At 35.6% G+C, this 26,599-nt stretch overlaps 1 protein-coding gene across 2 annotated transcripts in view; it reads left to right on the top strand.

Annotated features, from left to right (window-relative positions):
- Positions 1–26,599, top strand: part of USP8 (ubiquitin specific peptidase 8) — a 113,942-nt gene that overhangs the window by 65,169 nt on the left and 22,174 nt on the right. For both annotated transcript variants that reach the window (XM_078151257.1, XM_020979998.2), the window contains exons 5-11: positions 3,819–3,975; positions 7,349–7,391; positions 9,368–9,512; positions 13,971–14,133; positions 17,354–17,498; positions 19,262–19,485; positions 25,672–26,190. In XM_078151257.1, the coding sequence (XP_078007383.1) occupies positions 3,819–3,975; positions 7,349–7,391; positions 9,368–9,512; positions 13,971–14,133; positions 17,354–17,498; positions 19,262–19,485; positions 25,672–26,190 (1,396 nt within the window). The remainder of the gene's footprint in view (positions 1–3,818; positions 3,976–7,348; positions 7,392–9,367; positions 9,513–13,970; positions 14,134–17,353; positions 17,499–19,261; positions 19,486–25,671; positions 26,191–26,599) is intronic.

Raw genomic sequence — 26,599 nt, 5'->3', positions numbered from 1 at the left:
ATAGAATATGTCCCCTGCCTGTTAGGATCTTTATTATTATATTCTTTTATTATTTATAATAATAAATATTCATTTTAATTATGGTTTATGTATATTTAATTTAATTATGATTATTATATTCTATCATATAATTATGCATTTAATTATAATAATTATAATAATAAACAATTATTTATAATATATTATTTTATTAAATATTATTGACTTGTTGACTAATTCTGAGTTCGCCAGTATTTTTTGATTAGTACAACATGTATCTCACTTAAGAAGATTCTGTTCTATTCCTTGGGAACAGTTAGGTAACAGTTTTCCCCTCTTCCTCATCCTCCTCCTCTCCTGCTGTATTCTGAAGGGTTCTTTACTTTTTTTGTGTCATGGACCCTTCCTGTGTACTCTTATGAACTGGACCCCTTTGCAGAATGTCTTAAATGCATAGGAATATAAAAGAAAGCAATCACTGAAATAGTTATCAAAATATTCAAAACAAAGTCAGAGACCCCCCAGGATGAACCTTGCTCCAGAGCTTTACTTCTGGCTCCTTTCTTTTCTCTCTGGGTATTTGTGGCAGGGCCTCATTCATGTTCATTGTATCAGGATATCTTCAGAAGAAGCGATAAAAGGACACTCTCAAGGTCTCTCTTGAGAACTTTGGAATTGATTGTGTGACATGGGAAACCTTAGCACAGGAACTCTCAGCATGGTGCGCCCACATCAGAGAAGATGCTATGCTCTATGAGCAAAGCAGAATTGAGGTAGCTCAGGAGAAATGCAAGATACACAAACTTAGAGAATCCACTCCAAAGGTTCACATGGACTATTTGTGCCCGACCTGTGGTAGAACATTCCCAGCTTGTACTGGTCTGATCAGCCATAGTCGGACACACTAAAACTTGACTCTGGCATAGTGATGTCATTTTGATCCTCTTTGAAAATGAAGGACAATGACAACAACAATCAGGGTGTCTTTACTGGGCTCTTTGTCTTTCAGAGCTTTTGAGTTTTCTTTTTATCTAGAGCTGTCCTGGGGAATCCTAGTGTGAACATGGCATCTTCTGATAGGATGAAGAAAAGAGGCTTTGAAAATTACCTGGAGTTTATGGTTTCACCCTTTTTTTCTTTGAGAGAAGTGGAAAAGGAAAGAGCTTCTCTTCTTCCATTCCACATTTCCACTTAGAGTATGCTAAGTTTTGCTAGAAAGGAGACAACTCGTTCTTACTGCCTCAGCTAAAACTCCCCACAATTTCTGTTTTGCAGCTTGGCTTAGGGCCAAGTTTCTTCTCATAAGGTATAATTAGATACCCTTCCTAGATGATAAGAGTTTGGGGAAAGCTCACTTTTTTTTTAATGTTGATTTTACAATGGATGTCAAAAAACAATTGACAGTTAATAATACTACCAAGAAAGATAAAAACATATGCAACATAGTCAAACCCCAGGCCTCTGACCAGACCACCAGGCCTGAGTAATTTCTGTCGGGTCTCCCTCACTCCCCTTCCTATCCTGTGCCTCAGATTTTGTAAATTTCTGTCATCATTTAGTGTTTATTGTGTTAGTATGCTAGGACATTTTTTAAAAATATGGACTATATATAAAAACATTTACTACCTTTTTTTCTGCCGTAATAACTGTCATGAGCCACTTTTAGTGACGGGAGAAGTTGTTAACTAACCACTCTGTCAGGCATGGTGGTAGCAGGGTAGAGGAGGAAGAACAAAACTCTGTACCTAGAAAGCACATCATTTTTGCTTTATAGATAAGGAAAACAGAGGTAAAATGGCTGACTTTTGCATAGTCCTGTAATGTTAGTTTATGTGTACAGAAGGTAGTGCTGCCCTCTTTAGTCGTATCAGATCTCAGAATATAGAACCAGAAGCAACAGGTGTTAAGTTCTGACTTTCTGGCAGTCTGAACATATCTTGCGTATGCTAGGTTTCAAAGAGAAAAAATGGAGAGTATTGTATCCTAATAAAAGGATATGATGAGCTTAGGTAATGTGAGATTCTTGGGATCAAAAGTTGTATTTAGTTGAGGATACCTAGACTTGCCTAGAAAATGATCAAAGAAAATAATTGAAATAATTAATAGCATTGCAGCTGTATGTAAAATATACAGACACACACACACACACACACAATGACAGCATTTCTACAGAGCCATAACAGAATCCAAGAGTAAATAATTGAAAGGAAAGTCCCATTCAAAATAACTGCATTATCACCTATTTGGGAGTGAGTATACCAAAGCCTATTCAAGACCTATATAGTTATAATTACAAAACATTCTTTAAAGAAGTAAAGAATGGCAAAAGTAATTGGAGGAATAAAAAAGTGTTCATGGTTGAGTTGTGCCAATATAATCAAAATGACAAGCCTACTGAAATTAATTTACAGCTTTTGTGTTATACCTATCAAACTCCCGAGGACATATATGTACAGTAGAGCTAGACAAGATAATAACCAACTTTATTTGGAGGAACAAAAGGTCTAGAAAATCTAGAAAAAGGGGAAAAGGAAAGAAGTAGGAATGAAGCAGGACTAGCACTTCCAGACCTCAGGTAGATAGGTAAACCACTTATTAAGCTTTTACTAGAAAATATGCTAAGCAGATAATATTAATCAATAAATATCAAAAAACTATTTGATACTGGTTAAAAAATAGGAAGTAGAACAATGGAATAGAAAAACAAGGAAGAATCATAAATAAAATAACTTAGGAACCCACCATGCAGTAGACCTGAAAACATAAATTACCTGAGAAAGAATTCCCCATTTGACAAGAATTGATGAGGAAACTGGAAAGCAGTCTGGTAGATAGATATTAGATTTTGGCCAGTATGTTATGCCATATACTATAGTACATTTAATTGGATATGTGACCTGAATACTAAAAACCATACCATAAATAATTAGATAAGAACCATATAGTCTTTTTAAAATTGTGCATATAATCAGTCTTTGGAGCAGTTACCATGTCTCTTGTATCTTCTTATTCACTCTTCAGTAATTACTGGCTGAAGTTTTTCCATAGTGTTTTTGCTTCATTTGTTTGTGATTGCTTCACATATGGGTAGCCAGCCTATGGCATAGGTGATAGGTAGTTGATGGTATTAACATCTTGTATCAAATTAATTTTTTTTCTTGCCCCTTTCCTTTTCCTTTACTAATTCTTCTTATACCCTTTACCCATTTTTAGTCATGGGCATTGGTTGGCTCTATAGCTGGCACTTAGAACTAGAAAGATGGGATGGAAACCTCTGATAACACATTATCCCATTTGATTACAATAGCAGATAGTTTAAAAGTTTAAGTAAAGAATGGATTCAAATTCCTTGGATATAGAAATACAAAAAGCTGTTATGTCTTCCAGTAACTAATGTTACATAAATGTGAATTGTCATAGTTACTGTTGCATGACATTTAATTTTCAGTGATTGAGGAATAACCTCCCAAATGGGAAGTCCTTTATCATCCTTCCTCACTGAATAATTACAACAAACACTAACACAAAACCCAGCCACAAAGAGCCACATACCTCAGTGTGGAAACTATGTGGGAAAAGAGCAAGAAGAGCCTTAAGTAGTTTCATCTGGGGAAGCTCTGGTTTTTTTTCCCCCAAGGTAGTTGGGAAATTGGAATTAAGCCTCTATCTCCCTTTCCTCCAAGAAAAGTTTGTGACTTGGAACAATATTGTCAGAAAGTACATGTGATTTAAACTGGAGAAAGAAGATGCAGGCCACATCTTCTTTTAGGAACACTATACATCTTTTAGTACAGTGATCGTGCAGTGCAGCGGGTCATTTGGTTTCTCTTTTCAACTAGATATGAGGAAGCTGAAGTTCGGAAAAAACTTGAAGAAAAGGACAGAAGAGAGGAACAGCAGCTGCAGCAGAAGAAGGAAGCAGGACAAGAAGATGGAAGAGTCTCAGCTAGGAGCTCTTCAGAAAATGTGTTAGACTCCAAAGACAAAACCAAAAAGGTATTGAGAGGGAAAGTTGGAATCACTAACTTCTGAGGTCCCTTCCAATCCTAGACCTTTGATCTTGTGATTGTAGGTGGAATTTATTGTATAGGACAAGGATGGAATCTATGTGCCAGAGATAGTATGGTGCCTGGCTTTTTTGTTTGTTTGTTTTTTAATAGTTCAGTGTTCCTTAAGCCATCTATATCAGTGGTAACATTTAAAAGATCATATATTTGGGAAGATATTTAGCCAACTGAAGGATCCATAACATTGTCATTGAGAGTCCTCCGTCTATGCAGATTGCAACTCATCTCTGCATTAGGAGACGGCTTCTGGCAATCACTCCAGCCAAAAATCAGTTACTTAATGATAATACTCTCCCAACTTAGGCAGGGCCTCAAATGAGACATTGAAGTCAGTAAGACCTGCCATAATGCAGTGTTGAGGCAAGACTTTAGGTAAGGATTTTTGTAGAAACTGAGTTAGATACTATAGCTTCAACTAAGTTATGATGTTGCTACTGTGTTTTAATACTAACAAACAGAAAATAAGAGATCCTGTTATTTGTTTATTTGTTAAATTGGTATAGTGGAAAGATCACTGGCCCAGAGCTGTAGTTCTAGCCTTGCCACTGTAGCTTTCAGAACCTTGACAAGTTATTTAAGCCTACTCTTACTGCTGCTTCCCCATCTGCCTCCGTACCCAACCTCTGTCACCTCTAAACACCCAGTGGTATATGCTACTGTTAAGGGCCTTATAGTTTCATGCTACCAGCTACCTCAGAATCTTTGAAGTCTAACTTTCTGTACTCCACAGAAAGCTGCTCATAGAAAGGTTGCTCTTTTATGATTCTGTTGTACTGTCAAAGTTCAAAGCCATTTGTCTTTTCAGCATTCTCCACCTTTTTCTTTATGCCTTTAACCCAGCTATTCATATTCTCTCTTAAGTCTCAAATTTCAAGGCTGTCTTCCTTCTTTATTTGTTTCCTTTCCCATGAAGCATCCTTGTAGTATCTCTTTATAGTACCTCATTGACTCATTTCCTAGCCATATCAGTTACTTCTGCCTATTTTTTCTTTCTTCATACCACGACCCTGGGTTAGGTTATCTACTTCTGTGGTTTCATGGACTTATTATAGTGCTAAGCATTCTGTATGTGCCAAGTACTTGTTGACTGCCTTTTCCGTGTTGCTCATCATTCACCATCATCAAAAAATAGTGTTTGAGCTCTAGGTGATAGTGCCAAGCACCTTATAAAGAGAAATACAGAGACTTATTTTCCTCCTAGGAGCTTCCATTCCAAATTGAACAATAGTATCCTTGTTTGAGACAGTGGCTAGGTAGCTCAGTGGATAGAGTGCTGGGCCTGGAGTCTGGAAAACCTGAGTTCAAATCTGGCCTTGGACATTAGCTGTGTGACCCTGGGCAAATCACTTAACTCTGTTTGCCTCAGTTTCCTCATCTGTAAAATTAGCTAGAGAAAGAAATGGTAAGCCATTGTAGTATCTTTGCCAAGAAAACCCCAAATGGGGTCACGAAGAGTTGGACATGATTGAAATGACTGAATGACAGTGTCTTTATTTGAAACTGTCCTTCTTTAATTGGGGGTTAATGAAGTCATGTGAGCAGCCATGAATGAATGAAAGAAAGAAAAATCATTTATTTTGTGCTTGTTATGTGCCAGGGACCCTTATAAGTGCTTGGGATATATATATATATATAAACAAGATAGTTCCTGCCCTCAAGGAGCTAACATTCCAATAGGGGAAGACAGCACATACTGGGGAGAGGCAGCCAAGGAGAGGAGTGTTTCTGACAGGGAAGTCTGAATGAATAGTGATTGGCATTATAGGGCTTTTGACATGCTTTTACCAGGAGTGGTAAAGTGTTTGTGATTAATGTTCTTAGAGCTTGAGTTGAAAGTGAGGAGAAAGGGGTTGGTACTCACACATACACACCTTCGAGATGGCCAGGAAGGTGATGTAAATTTTCCATTTTTTTCCTTAAGTGGAAAATTATATTTTTCAACAATAATTATTCAATAGTTTGAAAAATCAAGAGCAAGAAAATTTAGTTGTGTGATCATTTTTAATTACATTAAATTACACTTGATTGGAACTGAGTGCTTTGCCTTTCAAAATTTTTTGTTAGCTTTGTTAATGATTTTTTTAGCTTTGTTTATGATTTCCCAGACAAAATGATATGAATAAAAAGTGTTGTAGTAGACTGTAAAGAGCACTGGCTTTTGTGTAGAGGCCATGGATTCAAATCCTGACTGTTATTTATTACAAGTATAGCTAACCTTGGATGAAGAACTTAAGTGAACTTCAGTTTCTTCATCTGCAAAGTGAGGGGATTGAACTAGATGTCTTGTGAGATCTGAATCTATGATCCTGATATATTCATGGTCAGATTAGTTAGATAGCTATGTATATTTTAATTTCCTAATTTCATTTAGTTGTCATATGATGCACAGACCAGTATTAAAAGCATAATATAAATTAAACTTAGTATTTTTATCATAGTATCTTATGAACATAATACTGTGCTATTTGGAAAATGCAAATTAGGTGAAATTTTACACATTTTCTGCTGAAATGCAGGCTGGTTTATAGATGGAGTCACTTACTTGTGGAGAGGGAAAGTAACATGGCAACTCTCCCTTTGCCTCCCCACCATGAATCAACTCACTATCCCTTTAATTCTACATAACTCCCTTCCCTGAACTCCTGAACCACTCTCCATGTTAAAACATAAACTCCTTGAGGTTAGGTTTGTCTTTGTTATTTTGTCTGCAGTGCTGAGCTGTCTGTGCCTTATACATAATAAATATTTAGTAAGTGTCTTTTGTTTTATTCATTAATTTATTCTAATTTTATTTAAGGTATTTTGTTTTTGATTATTTTCCAGACATTGAGTTTAATAACAGTTTTGCTTGTTCTTTATGCCAAGAATGTCTGTTTCAGAATGAGTACAGCATTATAAATTATCATCTTTTTTGTGCTACTATAAAACATTTGGAATTTTGTGTAGAAAAAAGAAATATATCAAATTATTCTGGGGTGCTTGATTTTTAACTGTTTCTTATAATTTAAATGTGGAGTCAGAGTACTTGAGTTCAAATTTTGCTTCTGCCACTTAATACTTCTATGGGCATTAGTCAATTAATTTAATTTCACTAGGATTTAGTTTTCATGCCTGTAAAAAGAAGGGATTGGACTGGATGACTTTTAAGGTCTCATTCAGCCTTCAGTCCCTAAGCCACTGAGTAATGCTATTCTACCAGTGTTTTTCTTTTTAACATTCATGTAGACTTTTATAACTTTAAATTTTACTGAAGTATGAAGCTTGAATTTCATGAATAAAATCTTTTTCTTTTTATGAAATAGATTAATGGTGAAAAGAAGGAAAAGAATGACAAAGCTAAGAAAGGTAAGCATTTGCAGCAGCAGTTAGCTGGGCTTATGTGTTTCAGAAATCACTATTCTTTGATACTTGTTTTTCTCTTTTTCCAGGTTATTATTTGTTTTTTGTTTTTGTTTTTTGCTTTTTGGTGAGGCAGTTGGGGTTAAGTGACTTGCCCAGGGTCACACGACTAGTAAGTGTCAAGTATCTGAGGCCAGATTTGAACTCAGGTTCTGTGACTCCAAGGCTGGAGCTCTATCTACTGTGCGGCCCAGCTGCCCCTTTCCAGGTTATTATTGAAAGATTTTTCTGTTAAGAAAAACCAGCACAATACCCATTAGGTTTTGAATACTCTCATTTTATTTCAGTTTTTAAGCATCCTTTTTTTTCTCCAGAAATTTTGAAATTTTAACATTCAGCTAGGTGGTACAGTTACCATTAGACTTAAAGTTAGGAAAACCTTAGTTTAAATCCTTGTTCAGATACTAACTAGCTATGTAACCATGGACAAGTCACTTAATTTATTTTAGGTTTAGTTTCCTTATCTGTAAAGTAGGATAATAGTATCTATTTCACAAGAGTTGTTGTGAAGATCAAATGAGATAACATATGTAAAGTGCATGATAAAATCTTAAGGTGTTATATAAATGTTGCCTATAATAGTTTTTCAAATCTCTCAACTGTTACTATTTTTTTCTAGCCTGAAAAAATTCACATAAAATAATTGTGTCCTATTAATACATACTGGTAAATTATCTGAAATAATGTGTAGTAGTTAGATTTTTTTATTTTAAAGAATTGAAACCCACTCTGATGCTTGTAGTTACTTTCTAGCTTGAAACTTGTGGGTTCAGCCTCTTGAAAAAAATTTATTCATCATTCAGAAACTTTGAATATTCAGTTTTAGTGTGCTGCCACCAGGTGATGGGTGGTACTTTAAACATGGTCCTACTATATGTATTTTTTTTTTTTGGATCAAACAGTCTTTTATTCAAAGACCACAAACAGAGCAAGCTGGTTGAGGTGGGCTGGAGCTGGGAGACTTCTCTCTGTGGGCAGCCCTGCAAAGTGGTTAGAGTACTATATGTATTTTCCTGAGGTAAATGTTTCCTTTTAAAAATTTAAAAAACCAAACAAAAACTTTTTAATGAAATAGCCGAACTTAGTAAATAAAGTTTTTTTGTGAAGATTAATCTCGAACAACTTTTAAAGTAAGCTAATGTGGTGCAGTTGGGTACTTATCTCTCCATTCCTTTATTGTTATCAATTTATTCTAAATAAAGTTTTACATACTACTCCTTATTAGAATGTTATTTGGCAGCTAACTTTGCTTCTTTTAAATCAAAGTTAAAAAAAATCTTCAGGTCAGCCTTTAATCAAAAAACTTTCAAGGAATAGTTATGGGTATGTTGACTACCCTTTCTTATCATGCTGCTAAATTAACTCATCAGCTTTTACCTCTGTTTTTCTTTCTTCTAGAAGCAGGAGGAAAAGGGGATAATTATATACAGTATACTAGAAGGCGGATTGTCTTCTCTAACCTTTTCTTACTCCTCTTTCTTTCTCCCAGTTTCTTTTTAGTCACATGAAGTTTTCCCAGTGTTTTAGGTTAGAGTCAAAAAGCCTTCCCCCTTTCTCTTATAGACTAAGAGCCACCTTAGTCGTTTTCACATGATGTATCATTAGTTAGGTAACCAGCTTCCAACTGAGCGTCTCAGATAATATTAAGAAACCCTAATGTTTATAAACTTCCTCATTAAAAAGAGTTCTTCAGAAACTGTCTCATGAAGAGTATTTTGAATTGGTTTCACCAAAAACTGAAAACATATAGCATACAGCATAAAGCAGATTTTGCATGGAGCAAAATTTCTGCATAACATTTTCCTTAACTTAATAATATATAAGATAGAATGTAGAACAAAAAAGTTCACGTTTCATCTGTCTGGCAATATGTAATGCAACCTGTTTATTTCTTATCATGTATTCTGTCTTTCTATCCAAAGGTGAAATCACAGCTGAGGAATTGTTCACGATGATGACAGATAAAAACATCAGTGTGATTATAATGGATGCTCGTAGTATACAAGATTATCAAGATTCCTGTATTATTAATTCTCTGAGTGTTCCTGAAGAGGCCATCAATCCCGGGTAGGCCATTATGTTCACTATGACATAGTGGACTATGAAAATCGTAAACGTTACCGTTCAATAGTATCTTGATTAAATCCTCTTTTAGTCTTTTTCATTGCCTTTTCTCATGATGTAATGCAAGTGATATGTTGCCATGTAGAGAGCTACTTATACTTATTGGTGTGGATGTACACAGGCAGTAGATAAGTTTCTCCTTTGCCTTGTTACTCTCTCAGCTTTTTTCTGCAGGCACTTGAGGCTTGTTGTGGACTTATGAGGGGCAGCCTTATATATCTCCTGTACCTCTGGAAGTCCTACTAATTGATTTGTCCTGTCATTATCTACATTTAGTTTAGAGAAGATTACATTATATATATTTTGAAGTCTCCTGCATGGTTGTGCTAGAAAGCATGTAGCGTAGGATGATGGAAAGAACACTAGATTAAAAGTCTGAAGACTTAGATTCTGATCTCCATGCTAACACTAATTAGCTGTGTGAACTAGAATAGGGCCCTTAGATTCCCTGAGACTGAGTTCTCACTTGTAAAATAAGGGTTTTGGTCTAGATAATCTCTTAAATTCCCTTCCAGTGCTATCATTTTGTTACCCTATAATATAAGTCTAGTAAGCTCAGCAACATTCTCCTTGTGATCCAACCCATTCTTTTGTCTTCCTTCGCACTCTGTAGTTGAATTAATTGATATTTTTTTAACCTGAGTATCTAGAGAATATTTGGACTTTATGTAAGAATGAATTGTTTTTCTATAATCTTGAATCATTTTCTTGAACCTATCAGTATACTAAAATTTTTACTTACAAGAAAAGATTTACCAGCTCTACTCAACTTCCCAGTGTCATTTAAAAAAGATTTAACAGAAAATTACTAAAATATCTCATCAGTAACCAAAGTTCTAGGTGGCCCAGATTTAGTCTTCACAAGTATCCATTTTTATCAGCAATCCTTACCTGTCTCCTGACAGAGACATTAAGTATAGTAAAAGCATGCCATGTTTGGAAAGTGCTTAGGCTACCAGAAAAACTCCATTGCTAGGTAGACTCTTCTAACTGTCCCTGGGGACCATACATTTCCTAATATTATACCTGTATTAAAATTTTTTTCTTGATACCTTTTATTTTTGTCTTTGTATTATTATTTTATTTTTAATTTAGTTTTTTTAAATGTTGAACTTAACACACCAAAAAAATGAGCATTTACATATATAAAAAGTAGAACACAAAAAGGATTACTTAGGAAATGGTAAATATCTTTTCCATATTTCTTGATTTTTTAAAAAGTATTTAATAAATTCAACACATTTCTTTCAAGGTTGTCCTGCTTGCTTGTGCTACAGTCTTAACCTCCTTCTTTTCTCTTCTATATACCCTTTTTTCCCTATGTACTTTTAAAAATGTTGCCTTCCTTCTGCCCCCATCATCCCTAATTAAAAACAGAAAGAAAAAATCCTTGTAACAAATAAGCATAGTCATAAATACATCTTCCTCCACAACTTGAGTTCATCTCTGTCAGGAAATGGGTAGCACGCTTTGTCATAGGTCCCCTAGAGAGATAGTCGATCATTAATTTAATCAGGATTTTAAGTTTTTCAAAATTGTTTTTCTTTATGTCATTGTATATATATAAATACAGTGTATTCTGCTCACTTCACTCTGCATCAGTTCATACTTCTCCAGGATTCTTTGAAATTGTCTCGTTATTTCTTACAATGCAAATAATATTTCATTTCCTTCATTTGCCACTATTTGACTAGCTATTCCTCAGTTCATGGGTGTCCTCTTAATTTAACATATTTTTTTCTTTCCTCCTTTTTTCTTGTATTTTCATTCTCCCCCCTCCAGTCTCCCTCCTTACCCCCCCAATGGTTCTTAGGGTACAGTGGCAAAGAAGATAATAATGTATCTTCTTTAATGCATTTCTACTGATAATCATCTTCATTTCTGATTATCTCCTTTCTAACATATTCCTTTTATTCTTCCTTTTCTTTTCCTTCTTAAAATGCTTAGAAGAGAAGTTTTCTTATTTAACTCCCTCAAGACACTAAGGTTCTGAGGGGAAATTTGTTTCTTTTCTCCCTGTTAAAATTTTAGTACTTCATCATCATATACCCCTTTCAATTATTCAAATAAACTTTTCTTCCTAAGTTTTACTGGATTCTTGTGCTTGCATTTCCGAGTTCTAGCTCACCTCTGATCTTTTAATCAGAAATTAAAAGACCTTTAAAGTTCCATTAAAGGTCCATTTTTTTCCTTCCTATAAGATTATATTCAGCTTTGAAGAATCATTGATTCTTTTGCTTTTTGGAGTATTGTATTCGAAAATTTGTTCTTGTTTATAGTAGAAAGAAGCTGCCATGTCTTTTGTGATCCTGATTGGAGTTCATTGGTCCTTGAATTCTTTTTAGCCATTGCACAATTTTTTCTTTGACTTAGAAGCTCTGGATGGCATTTGCTATGACATTTAGCCATGACATTCGCATTTTCTTTTGAGATTTCCATCAGGAAGTGAATAGCTTCACTTTATCCTTTGGTTCTAGTAGATTAGAGCAGTTTTCATTTGTTATTTCTTGAAATAGTATCTCCAGGCTTTTAAAGAAAATTTTTTCAGGAAGTCCTCTGATTTTTCTGCATGAGTGGTTTCTGATAGCAGATAACTTATATTTTCTTTTGTTTTCAGTCTTGTGATTTTATTCTATATTTCTTGTTCTTTAATTGAATCATTGATTTCTGTTTGGCCTATTCTGATTTTCAGGGAGTACTTTACTTGTATATTTGCCAGTTTTGTTTTAAGCTATTTATTCTTCCACTTCTTTTCTTTAGAACTTTTATTTTTTTAATCTCTTCATTTTTCTCTAGGTAGTTGAGTAGTCTTTGTGGAAAATGCATTTTTTCCTTTCAGTTTGTGCTTGCTATTAGAAATTTACTTTATCCTTTTAGGTTGGATTTTAGAGTATCTTTATATCAATTATAATTTTTTTTTTATTTTTAGGCAGTTGGGGTTAAGTGACTTGCACAGGGTCATAGAGCTAATAAGTGTCAAGTGTTTGGTCTGAGGCTGGATTTGAACTCAGGTCCTCCTGACTTCAGGGCCAGTGCTGTATCTACTGCACCACCTAGCTGCCCCAATTATGATTCTTTATCATGGTGTGTATGTTCTTATGTTTACGTATCCTCTCCAACTTTAGTTCCTCAACTAGAACTTTATGTCTGGATCAGCCTCTTCTTCCTGCTGTGCTTTTGAGTGAGTGATTGGCCTTGCTTGATCTTACTTGGTTCATATAATTCCTGAGCTACTTTCACCTCCAGAAGGTTTTGGCCCTCCTGGATCATGTGGTTCAGAATTCTAAATCTTCAGGTCCCTTTCTTGAGTCTCAGGACGCAGTGCCAGAGACTTCAGAATTTAAGGGCTTAGGTATCTAGGTATAAGCTTTGCCATGCCTGCAGGCATACCTCACTAGTGAGGTGCCTCTCTGGGTTGTTTCCAAGGTCCATTCTAGGGCTTCCTTGGGGGAATCCCCTTGCTCTCTCAGACCTCGTCCTGTCTTTTTGTCTGATCAGAACCTTGTAGGCTACAAGTTTTTCCAAACTGTCTCTGGTGGCACTGGAAGGCAACCACTTTATTCATCTGAGCATAAGTACTTGCTTTTCTAGAAGACCCCTTTTCCTATCGTCCATGGACTTTGGCTGACTTTCTTTGTCATTCTAGGGTGGAAGAAGTAATTTACTGTAGTTACTCCTTGGATTGATCTTTTTTATTGATTTGGTTTTGATCTGTTGATAGTTTTAGGTTTTTGTTGGAGTAAGGGTATGTTCAGGCAGCTATCTTGAGAAGCAGTCCCTTCATTTTCAAATATATCTCTTTCCCCTTCATCTCCCCAGCGAGAGCCACTGCTAACATGGAATAAACACATAGCAGAAAGAAAGAAACCTGTTCATCCAAACAAACCAGTACAATAGCTGAGGCTGAAAGTATATATAATATCGAACTGTAGATCTAATGATGAAATTACCTTTATTATAGTAGTAATATGAAGAAGCATAATTAATACAATGGTGGATAGAATGGGTAGGACTTGAAGTTGACTAATATAAATCAGATAAATCCAAAATTATGTTACATTTGGCTATATATTTAAAATAGAGAGAGACATAGAAATATTCATTCACATTTTTCCTCAGACAAGGCCCTCATACCTCTCCTGGTACTTTATTGTTGGTGACCCACCTCAGAAAAAGGATTCGTTCTCTGTGGATAATTGCTAAAATGGATGAAGACAGTTGTTTTGTAGTTATTTTTCCCTTTCTAATGATTATCCCAAAAAATGTGTTCTAATTTTGTACTCTAGTAAAGGAGTTAGACACAAGCTTTCATTATAAAGTTTGAATTAAGATCTATACCAGTACAATGTAATAGAAAGTCTGATGTCCTTTTGCCTCAATGCATATGTTGATAAATTTCAGAGTCACTGCTAATTCGATTGAAGCAAAACTCCCAGATAATTCTAAAGATGAATGGAAGAAGCGGGGGTGCGTTGACTATGTTGTACTTCTTGACTGGTTTAGTTCTGCCAAAGATTTACAGCTTGGAACAACTCTGCAGAGTCTGAAAGATGCACTTTTTAAGGTTAGCAAGGTTCCTTGTTTATTTCCACCCTATAAGGTTAAAAAACAAAAGTTTCCGCTAATATCTTACAGAGCAAGATGTGGTGCTTTGGGGTTGGAGTTTCTTTTCTTCTTTTCCTGCAACTTTAAACATTTATTATTGATTTATTAAGCCCTAGCAAAGCAATGTGCTCTGTTCAGAACAGCCATAGATATCCAAATAAATCAGAATCTCAGAAGTTTAAATTGTTATCTTGACATTTTCTCTTTCAAGAATTAGATCTTTTTCTAATGGTTTTATTAACAAGAAGTCATTTTTAATTGCTTAGAAAAATTTAACCTTTGTTTTAGAAATTGTGACTTAAAGCTCTGAATATCAGTGCAACATAAAATTTCAGAGATTCTGCCAGCAAACAGTAATAAAACAAGGAGTATTTGAGTAGTGATAGAGGTTGTTAAATTGCTGTCCTCTATACCTATTAAATGACTTCTTTCTTCTCTTTGTATCCTATCACATGTCCCTTATAATCTCTTCCTCTTCTTCTTCCTCTCCTCCTTATACCCACTACCCTAGATTCTATTTGAGCTTGCCCCAGTCCCATGCCTTCCTGTGGCTCATGTCTTCCAGCCTTCCTTTTACACTCCCTGCTAGATGTTTAGGTGGTGACTCCTGAAGTATAACCTAGTTTTCTTAATGATACTCTCTCTTCTGTCTTCTCCCCTCCCCTGAATCTCCAGATCTGTCCTCAGCTGTGGGGAGGCAGCATGAGAACAGGAGTGAAGGTGGCCAGAAAGTAGAAGCAAGACAGGAAGTAGTAGGATGTATGGCCTCAAACTTCTCCAACTTAGAGATGGAATCTTCCATATTCTTAAGTATTTTGCCATAATTTTTTTATCATTAGTAACAATTGTCACTGGTAGCTCTGAACAGAGGCTCCAAGGGTGCTTTTGAGGGCTACATAGATGTTTTCAACAGAGCCTAGAGAGGAGGATTGATATTTTCCTTTGAAACTTCACTCAGTTAAATCAGGCCAAAGGATCATAGGATTATATATCTAGAGCTGGAAGGGACCATAGGAGATCATCTAGTTCAACCTCTCATTTCAAAAAATTTTATTTTTTCCAAAAAAACTTTATTAATATCTGGTTTTTATGTTAGCTACATTTATTTCCCACTGTATCCCTCCTAAGATAGCTACTGTTAGAGTAAAGAATAAAAAGTGAGAAATAAGGAGAAAATGTTATGCAAAATTAACCAATATTTCAGAAGTATGATGTAATATGTTGTATACCACACATGTGTGATTACTTATTCCTGCAAGGAAGCTAGGGATGGGAAGAAAAATATTTTTATATTTCTTCCTCGAGGCCAAGTTTGGACATTTTAATTTTGTAACATTCAGTTTTGATTCCAACCCTCTTATTTAACAAATGAGGAAGTGAGGCTAGAGATCTTAAACACAGGGTTGTCTGAATCAAGTTTCTCAGTAAATAAAATCTTCATCAGGGCAGCTAGGTGACACAGTGAATAGAGTACTGGCCCTGGAGTCAGGAAGACTCATCTTCCTGAGTTCAGATCTGGTCTGAGACACTTACTGGCTGTGTGACCCTGAGCATGTCACTTAACCCTATTTGCCTCAGTTTCCTCATCTGTAAAATGGCTGGCAAACCACTTCAGTATCTTCTCCAAGAAAATCCCAAATGGGGTCACAAATTGTCGGACACAACTGAACAACAGTGAAAATCTTCATCCATACCTTTATGTTCACGTGAAAGTTAGCTACATGGAGTACCTTCTGCATTCCAAGGGAGGTAATTTGCAGAGGCACAATTCGTTCGTGTCGTGGAATGCTTTAAATAGCTGTCTAGCTTTCATTTTTTTCAAAGTTCTTTGAGTTCTTTATGTAGTAGACAGGGCACTGCTAATTGTTCTGAATATGGACTGTATACCTAAAATGTGATCTTTTTAAAAGGAAATGCATTTATAAATATACACCAAAAAAATTCAAACTTACTATGTTTTTAAGTCATTTACTATGATGTATATTTTTTTAAAATTTCAATTTGAGGATATTTTTATCATTACTATTCTTTTTCTCTTCATCACTTTCTTTATTGTTCTTGGGTTGTGTACCAAATAGATTTAGGGAAAAACAATTGTGTCTTTTCTGTGATACCCCCTAACTTCTGCTTTTCTCCAACTAAAAAGTCTGCTAAGTTCTCTTTTGTATCAAGAGCTTGTTCCTTGGGGTGTTTCCAGGAATCCGGAGCAGGGTTTTCTGCAGAAGCCAATTGAGTTACTTATAGACTGGCAGGACACATGATGAATCCTCAAAATGAGTCCTGAATTTAGGTTTCTGGAAGATTTCCCATATATATTTTTCCCTTATGTTGTGAACTACACAGGAAGAATGAACTCATATTCCAATAATGCTGTTACCTAAAGAGCACAGAACACTCTAAATTTCTTTATATAGTTCACCAAATTTTAGTCAGCTATAGTTGGAGCAACAAAATTATCCAACATATCCTGTTGTGGGACACAACATTTTATCTAAGCGTTGTGGCTTCAATACTTATTATTTTGCAGAATCCTTTGTGCAGATACTGGATACTGTTAGGTATCTGTGTATTCTGGTTTTTGTTCTTTTAATAAGAGCTAAAGGACCCTCCCTGAGAAAGCGCTGCTTCTTGTGAATTAGTAGTTCTAAAAAGTAATGTAAAGATCACCATCTAGAGATTATGATTGACTTTGTCATAGGTTTTTTTATTTTGTTCTTTTCAGACCTACAGTCTCTCAGCCTAAGAGAAGTAAGAGAAACATTGGTAGTTCTTGTTTGGGCCAAGATCTGCCCTGATTTCTAAAACAGGCTTTTAGGACTATCTTGGTTTTTCTAAGCCATTAATATTCACCTTCCATATTCACTGAAATTTTTGTTGAAAGTAAAGACAGGTTTGTTTTCTGTAGATAGAGTTTTAAATGTGAATATTGTCACTGGTTATTGACAAGGGAGAATTTAATCAGTGCTTTAAAATTTCTCTTTAAAGCTAGCAATCCCTTTAACTTTCTCTAAGTAATTTAGGTTTGTTTTGATGCCACATTTTCAATTTATTATTTATTATACTTGAAAAGCATGAGTTTCAAATAAAGAAGTGTGGTTTAAAAATTCAGCTTTATAGAATATTTTAAGACTCCATGAAATTACTTTTATTTTAAAAATAATATGTATTTTGTTTTGTAGTGGGAAAGTAAAACTATCCTAAAGAATGAACCTTTAGTTTTAGAAGGAGGCTATGAAAATTGGCTCCTTTGCTATCCCCAGTTTACGACAAATGCTAAGGTAATTCCACCTGCCCGAGGCAAGACTGAAGAGGTGTCTATCTCATGTAAGTACCTTCTTTAAAACTGATTATGTCAAAATGTTTTAAAATCAGTTGTTTACCTTTGAATAATGCAAGGCTGAATTCTTAATTATATTTTCATTTGTCATTTTAAATTAAATTTTATTTTAATTAACAGAAATCTGCCCCCCCAAAAAAAGAGCTATTATAAATGTTTTTGATATAAAGAACCTCTTCATCTTCCTTTGATATTTTTGGTACATATGTATCATGTAGTCATGGTATTTCTGGGTCAAAGGATATGCATAGTTTAAGTAACCTTTTGAGGCATATTTCCAAATTGCTTTCCAATGTGCCTAGACTAATTCACAGCTCCACCAACAGTGCATGAATGTGTCTATTTTCCCACATCCCCTCCAACATGTGTAGTTTTCTTTTTTTTTCTTTTTTTGTCAGCTTTGCCTTCCCTTCCCTTCCCTTCCCTTCCCTTCCCTTCCTTCCTCCCCTCCCCTCCTCCCCTCCCCTCCCCTCTCCCCTCCCTCCCTCCCCTCCTCCCCTCCCCTCCCCTCCCCTCCCTTCCGTGTCGTTTCGTTTCGTTTCGTTTCTTGTGTGTGTGTAAGTGGCTTGCCCAGGCTCACACAGCTACTGGGTTGTTTAATTTTCATTTCTCTAATTATTAGTGATTTGGAGCATCTTTTCACATGACTATAAACAACTTTTTTTTCCCCTTCTGAACTGCCTGTTTATATTCTTTGACCATTTATCAATTGGGGGATTGCTGTTATTGTTATAAATTTAAACCACTTCCTTATGTACCACAGAAATAAGATTTCTATCAAAGACACTTGCCTCAGAGATTTTTTTTTCCCAGTTAACTTTCCCTTCTAATCTTACCTGTATTCAATTTGTTTGTGCAAAACCTTTTTACTTGTATGGAATCAAAATTGTCCATTTTATCTTCTGTGTTACTCCCTATCCCTTGTTTGGTCATGAAATCATTCCCTATCCACAGATCTGAAAGGAAATTCAACATTTCTTTAATTTATCATGTGGCCTTTTATGGCTAAATCAGATAGTCATTTGGAGTTTATCTTGGTATTTGGCATACAATGTTATTTTTAACCTAATTTCTGCTAGACTATTATCTAGTTTTCCTAGTAGTTTTTGTCAAATAGTGAGTCCTTATTCCAGTAACTGTTGACTCAGGCTACCCATGAGCAATTAATATTTTTGCAATTTTTTAGGTCTGTATTTCTATAAATGTCTTATAGTTGTATTCATATAGTCTCTGTGTGTCTTTGTAGGTAGTCTCTGAAGTATTTTATACATTTTGTAGTTTTAAAATGGGATTTCCCTTTCCTTTCCTGCTGTGCTTTATTGGGATTAGACAGAAATAATGATGATTTATATGGGTTTTAGTTTATAAACTGCAACTTTGATGAAGTTATTGTTTCATTTAATTTTGGTAAACTCTAGGATTTTCTGTATCATTTGCAAAAAGCAATCATTTTTTCTTTGCATATGATTATTCCCTCAATTTTTTTTCTTTGCGTTTTGCTATAGCTAGCATTGCTAGTAAAGTATCACATAGTAGTGGTGACAGTGAACATCCTGGATTCCCCCCCCCCAAATCTTACTGGAATGGCCTCTAGTTTAGCTTCATTACATATGTTGTTGTCTCTTCATTTTAGATTAAGCATAATATTTACATGAGGTATATACTTGCTCTTGCTTATGTTTTGTTTGATAGATACAAAAAAATTTCTTTTTTAAAAATTAAATTCAGACTTTGTTTTTGTGGCTTCTAGTGGATTTTACATATCCTTCACTAGAAGAGCCAGTCCCTGCTTACCCTGCAGCCCAGATACAACCTTCTTCTGTAGCTGTTAATGAAAATGCAGAATTGGGAAATAATCAAGAGAGGATGGGATCACTTAGTATATTAACTCCAGTTGGACCAGTTGCCGCTGCTTCTAAATCTGATGGTTCATCTGTACCTAATCCAACATGTATTGTGAAAAGTGTTCCTCAGGTATGTTCTTAATAATCTAAGACTGTAACTGTCTCATTTAGGTGATTGATAGAAATCCTTCCCTCCTATACAAAGTAAAACTGCTAAAGCAATATGTGTATTGATATATAGATACCTTAGGTTTATATTTAAATTTAGATAAAATTCTTATAACTCAAATCCCTTTACCACAAATGCTATTTCTTTTATGATTTTAGTTTTAAAATTTATTTTAAAATTAAATACAAAATAAGAAAAGAAAAAAAGCCATTGCCATGTACTCAGCAGAACATAAGAGAGGATTCAATATAAAGCAATAAATTTGCATTTCAGGAAAACCTATATAATGAATACTACACATTATTTTTAAAGCTGTCCATCTTTTTTTTTTTGCTTTCTTTTGTCTTCTGCTGTGCACTTTTTGCTTTATTTTTTTTCTCCTCTCTCTACCCTCCCCCCATCCCCCCAAGGCTGCAATTAAGCACAGTGTGTGTGTGTGTGTGTGTGTATTTATATTTATAATATATTCATATACACACAGTCTATACATACATATGCATAGATATCCATAAATATATACATATATACACATATACACTCAAACGTATATACATAAGACCGTATTATGCTTATTTCCACTTGTCATCTGCTTCTCTGAAGGTGAATAGCATCTTCCTTTATAAATTCAAGTCTTTCCATATTTTTCTAAATCCACCAGCTCATCATTTCTTACACCACAACAGTATTCTGAGCTAATCACATTCTATCTGGGAGATTATCTTTGAGAGTTTTTTCCCCAATTTTCTTCATTTCCTCTATTCTTGGTACATAGATTTTATATATACAGGAAATTTTTAATTTAAAATAATCAAAATTGTCCATTTTACTCTTCAGCACTACTCTCACCTCATAATATGATTTAAGGTCTGATACTTACTGAATCTAGAACCTTCACATCTTTTTCCCCTGGTTTCCTTGAAGTTCCTGTTACTCTGCTCTTCCAAATGAATGCTGTTATTATTTTTCTGACTCAATAAGATAAATTTTTAGTAATTTATTTGAGATGGCATTACATAAATAGATTAGGTAAAATTGTCACTTTTAAAATTATAATAACTTTACCTACTCATTCACAATGAATATTACTTCAGTTATTTAGATCTGACTTTGTATAAAAGGTGTTTTGTGTTTATATTCATATAGTTCCTATGTCTGTTTTGGCAGGTATGCTCTCATTTTTTTATACTGTCTAGTTATTTTATATGGTCTGAAACCATTGATTAATATGATTCACACATAGTGTAGTTTCCATATTTTTCTCTTTGGATTAAATCTGATTTTAGCTTTAACTTTTTCTGAAATTGTGATTACTCTCCCTGCTTTTTTACATAATAAATTCTACTGCTGGTCTTTATGTTTGTGTGTATCTCAAATTTTTTAAAGCATTTCCTGAAAGCAGCATATTGTTGAATTCAGATTTTTAATCTATCAATTTCCATTTTATAGGTAAATTAATTCCATTCATATTCTAAACTATAATTACTTGTATATTTTCCTACTTCCTTTTTTCCTCACCATCCTTCTCACCTTATTCCTATCCCTCCTTGCTCCTCTACTTTCCTTCTACCTGATGCCTTGCTCTCCTATTCCTTAACCTAGAAGAACTCTCTCCCAGAATCCCTCTTATATCCTTTCCTTCTACCGTATCCCCTTACCCTCTTATTTCTTTCTGAATTTAGAAGATTTTTATACCCTTCTAAATATATGTATTGTTCCTTCTTTCTCCCATTCCTATTAATCTACACACCTTTCTATACTCCCTCTTATCCTAATCCTTATCCCTCCCTTATCTTCTCCTCCTCTCTATCCCCTTACTCTCTTATTTCTTTGTGAATTTAGAAGACTCGTACACACACACCCACACACACACACACACACACACACACACACACACACGCATGTCTTGTTCCCTCTTTAACCCATTCCCAATGAGAGTAGGGTTCCAGAGCTGCCAGCCCTCCTCCCTCATGTAATTCTTCTGTATCAGTTCTTCTTCTTGCACCTCATTTGTATGAGATAATTACTCTTTTTACCTTTTCCTATATCATATTACTTTTTAGAATCACATTATACTATTCTACCCCACTCTTTCTTTAGAACTACCCAATTACTAATGACAGTCTTAGATGGTTTATGTTTCCACATATAAAAAGTAAACAATTTGCCCTTTTTAAGTCCCTTGTAATTAGTGTTTGATGTTTATCTCATATTTCTCTTGGATCTTGTATATCAAAATTTCTATTAAGTTCTAGTCTTTTTGCAATAAAATTCTGAAAGTCTGTCAATTCATTGAATGTCCATTTTGGTTTTGGGGGTTCAGGTTTATACTTTACCTTGCTGAGTAAATTTTTGGCCATAACCCCAGTTCTTTTGGTCTTCGATATATAGTGTTCCAAGACCTGTAGTTTTTTAGTGTAGCTGCTGCTAGGTCTTATGTAATTGTAATTGTGGCTCCACCATATATGAATTGTTTTTTTCTTATTGTTCCTAATATTTTCTCCTTACCTGGGGTTTCAGAATTTGGCTGTGATATTCCTGTAGGTTTTCCTCTGAGGATCTCTTTCAGGTGGTGATCAGTGGATTTTTTTCTATTTCTACTTTCCCCCTTTTGTTCTAACACTACAGGACAATTTTGTTTAATTATTTCTTATATTATTGTATCAAGATTCTTTTTTTGATTGTAGCTTTCAGGCAGTCTGATTATTCTTATTTTTTCTCTTCTTGATCTGTTCTCCAGTTGTTTTTCTTATAAGATGTTTCACATTCTCTTGTATTTTTTTCATTCTTTATATTTTGTTTTGTTATTTCTTGGTCTCTTATAACTTCACTGGCTTCCCCTTGACCAATTCTAATTTTCAAGGAGTCATTTTCTTCCTTAAGATTCTAGATCTCCTCTTCCATTTGGTTCACTTTCTTTTCATAATCTTTGTGTTTTTCTTGGATTGTTTTTTTTTTTTTTCAATTTTCCTTCAGTCTCATTTGATTTTTGAAGTCTTTTTTGAGTTTTTCTGTGAGCTCTTTTTTGGGCAGGTGACCACTTGATGTTACTCTTTGGGGTAGGAGAGGCTTTTTTTTGCTTCAGTATCTTCTTCTGAAGGTGAACCCCAGTCTTCTCTGTTCCCATAGTAACTGTCTACGATTGGGTTCTTTCTCCTTTGCATGCTCACTTAAAAAAAAATTAGTAGCTTGTTATCATAATCACCTCTAATCCTAGGGTGTGGGGGATGGTGCCTCTGGCCTCAGGTCCTTCTTGCTGTTATTTTTTGAGCTTTGTCCAGGGTGCAACTTCTGTGCTCCTTTTCCTCTCCAATCCATAGCTGGGGCTCCCCGGCACACTATGCTGGAAATGTTCTTACTCCCTGAGATCTCTCCAGTGGCTATGACCTTCAGTTCTCCACTCTAGCCTAGAACTAAGACCAAGATCTCAGCTGTTCTGTAAGTGTCCACACCAGTAGCACCGCTGCCCCACTGCTTCTGCACTCACTGGATGTGTGCTGGTTCCTTCTCACCCAGGACCATATCTCAGCAGCACAACTGGGCCTGGCATCCCTTGTCAGCAGAAGCTAGTCTCAATCTTCCCACACACAGCACTGTCTTCCCACACTGTCAGGGAGGTGAAAATTCCTGTGGCTGAGGTTGAGGCTACCTCCCAGCCCAGCTACTCCCAGGGCTTGTCAATATGCTGTTTCAGTGGAGCTAGCCTGGAGGTATTTACATTTCACTCGGGCCAAACCTCTATTGTGGGATCATTCTTTGGATCTTCTCCAGTTGTCCCAGGAAGACCACTGTTCTTCCCCAACTCTTGTTTATTTTTGCCTCTCTATGTTCATTCTGAGGTGCTATTTTGTTTTCTTCATGGAGGAAATCTGGAAAACTTGGAATTTTCTGACCTACTCTGCCATCTTCCCAGAATCCTCTCAATTTAAGGGATTTACAAATGCTGTTTCAGTAAAAGTCTAACAAAGCTGTTAGACTAAGCTTCAGCTATTAGTTCACTTAATAATAACGACAACAACATTGATGATGCTTGTCTAGCATTGAAGCTCATGGTCATTTGATCCACACAGTAAACTCAGTGTGATGCTGGTGAAAAAAGTATCAGATTTAGTGTTAGAACACTTGCTTTCAAATCCTGACTTTGCCACTTACTACCTGTATGACCTTGGGCAAGTCACTAATATTCTGTGTTCCTCACTTTCTCTGACTATAAAATCAGGGAATTGGTTAGATGGCATTTGAAGTCACTTCCATCTCTAACTCTAGGGTCCTGTGATTCTGATTTTTCAGATAAGGAAACTGTGGCTGCTGGTAAATGATAGTGAATGTCAGAGGTGGAATTTGAACCCAAATCTTCCCAATTCCAAGTCTAGCCATCTGTCAACTATATAATGCAGTAAAACAAAAGTTTGGTTTTATTTTTTGTTTTTTAAACAATTCAACAGTCCCTTGGAATTCATTCTAGTAATGACTGTCTTCCTAGTATTTTCCTGAATACTGTTGCCAACAGAGGTATGCCATAATAGAGAGGGTACATATCCAAGGAATTCTAATGGGTATAGAGCTAGTTTTGAAGCTAGGAAGACATGGATTTAACACAGTTAATATGGCTGTGACACATCCTAGCTCTGTGACCAATCCTGGATAGTTCACTTAACTTCTCTTTCTAAGATGACCTTCACTGGCAGAGGGAGTCCCTAAGCATGAGGTCCCAACGTCGATGAATGATAGGTCTAGTTTCTGTTTCTATAGTGTTGACTCTGTAATGTTTGCACAGAATAGATACAGGCTTCCTGTTGGTGGTTGATTATGATTCTGAAATATACGACTGAAGAATTTTCCCCCAAAACATTTCAACATGCAAACAGCAAGTATATTTTGGAAATTTTTAGTCTAAAGTCCTTTGCAAAAAGTAACTGAAAAGTAATAGATCCCAACATCTTTCCTGTATTCATTAGATAATTTTTTTTTAAATGAAAGTTAAAACTGATTCCCTCTTGGACTTCACCCAATTTAAGGCTTATTTTTCAGCAGTAATATTTCATATCCCTTTTCTCAAATATTGCTGACTTATATTTAAGGCTTTGATGAGAAGACATTTGGTTTGTTTAATAATAACTAGCTTTTATATAGCAAAGCTCTATTTCATTTGATTCTCATAACAATGTTGTGAGGTATGTGCTTTTATTATCCCCATTTTGCAGATGAGCAAACTAAGTCCAAGAGAGACTTAATTGACTTGCCTGTGGTCACATAGCTAGTGAGTATCTTGTGGCAGGATTTTAACTCAGGCCTTCTTGACTCCAAGTCTAGAAATTTATCATTTGCCCTATATGGCAGTTTCTTTTTGATAGAAATTTAGAAGATCTGAGTCTTTATTATTCAGGATCTTTTGTCTTTAATAAGACAGGCAAAAAATGGGCATGATGGTGATTTAATAGTGCATTTTTCAGAAATGAATTTTAAATTTTAGAGATACTCATTATATTTATGTGGTCATATGGATTGAATATTAGTAATTTTTTAGCACCAGAAACCAAATTATTTTAACTCTGATCCTTTAGTGTGCCAACCTGCCTTGAATGAGGAATGTATAAAAGAAGAAAAGCTTGTGAACAAAATGCAGCTGAAGGTGGGGTGGATGGCTTGGTGAGGGAAGCTGCTTCCTCTGTTGCCTGTGGTTTGCATCTTTTGTACTCTAGTGTAGCATTAATGTACTAATTAAACATTGATAAGAGAAATTAATGCAATCCATTGAAGCGTTTAAGGAATTTAGACAATTTATGTATAATTACTTGACTCCTTTGCTCAATTCATTTTTTTAAAAAATGATTTTGTAGGATATTTAATGACTACATACTTTCCAGGTCCAAGCTTTTTATTTTGATCAGAAGATAGCAGCTCTTATCCATACATCATATTAAATTAAAGCGAAGTGAGAGCCACATCCTTAAACACTTCAGTGGTATATGAGGTTTCGTTTAAGTTTTTTCTTTCTAATATTTTACAGAATCACATATCTTAGTGATACCTACAGGTAATTGTCTGCCTTTATGATATGAAAACATATGGTTTCAAGAACTGAAATTAAATTTCTTGAAATTTTGATAGCATTTCTATGTATGTCATACTTTGTTTTTATTACTCCAGATTGATCGCAGTAAAAAGCCTCCAACCAAATTGCCTGATGATCATGTACTAAAGTCTGAAGTGACAGACCTTGATCATCAGCTTCCACAGAATGGGAAGGTTGTTCCTGATCGTTCCACAAAGCCAGCATATGCCCCAGTGGTAGATGCTTTAACAGAGGAAGAAAAGGTTCGTATTCATGCAGAAACTACGCTTCTGATTGAGAAGAGCAAACGAGAGAAAGAGCTTCGAGAGGAACAGAAAGAGAAACTGAAGAGGGAGGAGCAGGAGCAGAAAGCCAGAGAGAACCTGGAGGCCGAGGAGGGAGCCAGGCGACAACAAGAGAACGAGGGAAGTGACGAGAAGGAGGTTCAGGAGGTGGGAGGAGTAAAAGGGCCAACTAAAAGGGAGCGTGAAGTGGCAGAGCCTGCAAAGCCTGTGGAAGACCGAGAGAAAGGATGTCAAACGCCAGAAATCCAGAAGAACCTGGTAACAGATGTTTCCCACTCATCTGGGCTGGCAGATCCAGGCCCCAGCAAGGTAAGTAAGGTGGAAAAGCTTAGCATAGAACACCAGCCAAGCAAAAGTCTCGGCAGATGGTGGCACCATAGTCATGGAGCAAGCACTGGGCTCAGACACCACCTGGTGTCAGACACTTTGCTAACTGTGTGACCTTGGGCAGGCCACTTTACCTCAGTCATAATGTTTGCACATCTGTAAAAATGGGGTTGATGATAGCGCTTGCCTCTCAGGGCTGTTGTGAAGATCAAATGAGATAGTGCTATATAAACGCTGCTGATGCTGTTATATTTTCCAGAAGAGGATGGTGCTACTGACAGTGTACGGTAGAGATAGATTTGTGCTGATAGCTCTATACTCTGTTGTCTAGTCACTTTTATTTTTTTTAATTTATTTATTTTTAGTTTTCATCATTCACTTGCATAAGATT

The sequence above is a fragment of the Phascolarctos cinereus genome, unplaced genomic scaffold, assembly GCF_003287225.1.
Source record: "Phascolarctos cinereus isolate Bilbo 61053 unplaced genomic scaffold, phaCin_HiC Scaffold_3;HRSCAF=262, whole genome shotgun sequence".
Classification (NCBI taxonomy): domain Eukaryota; kingdom Metazoa; phylum Chordata; class Mammalia; order Diprotodontia; family Phascolarctidae; genus Phascolarctos; species Phascolarctos cinereus.
This window is presented reverse-complemented; position numbering and strand designations above follow the sequence as displayed.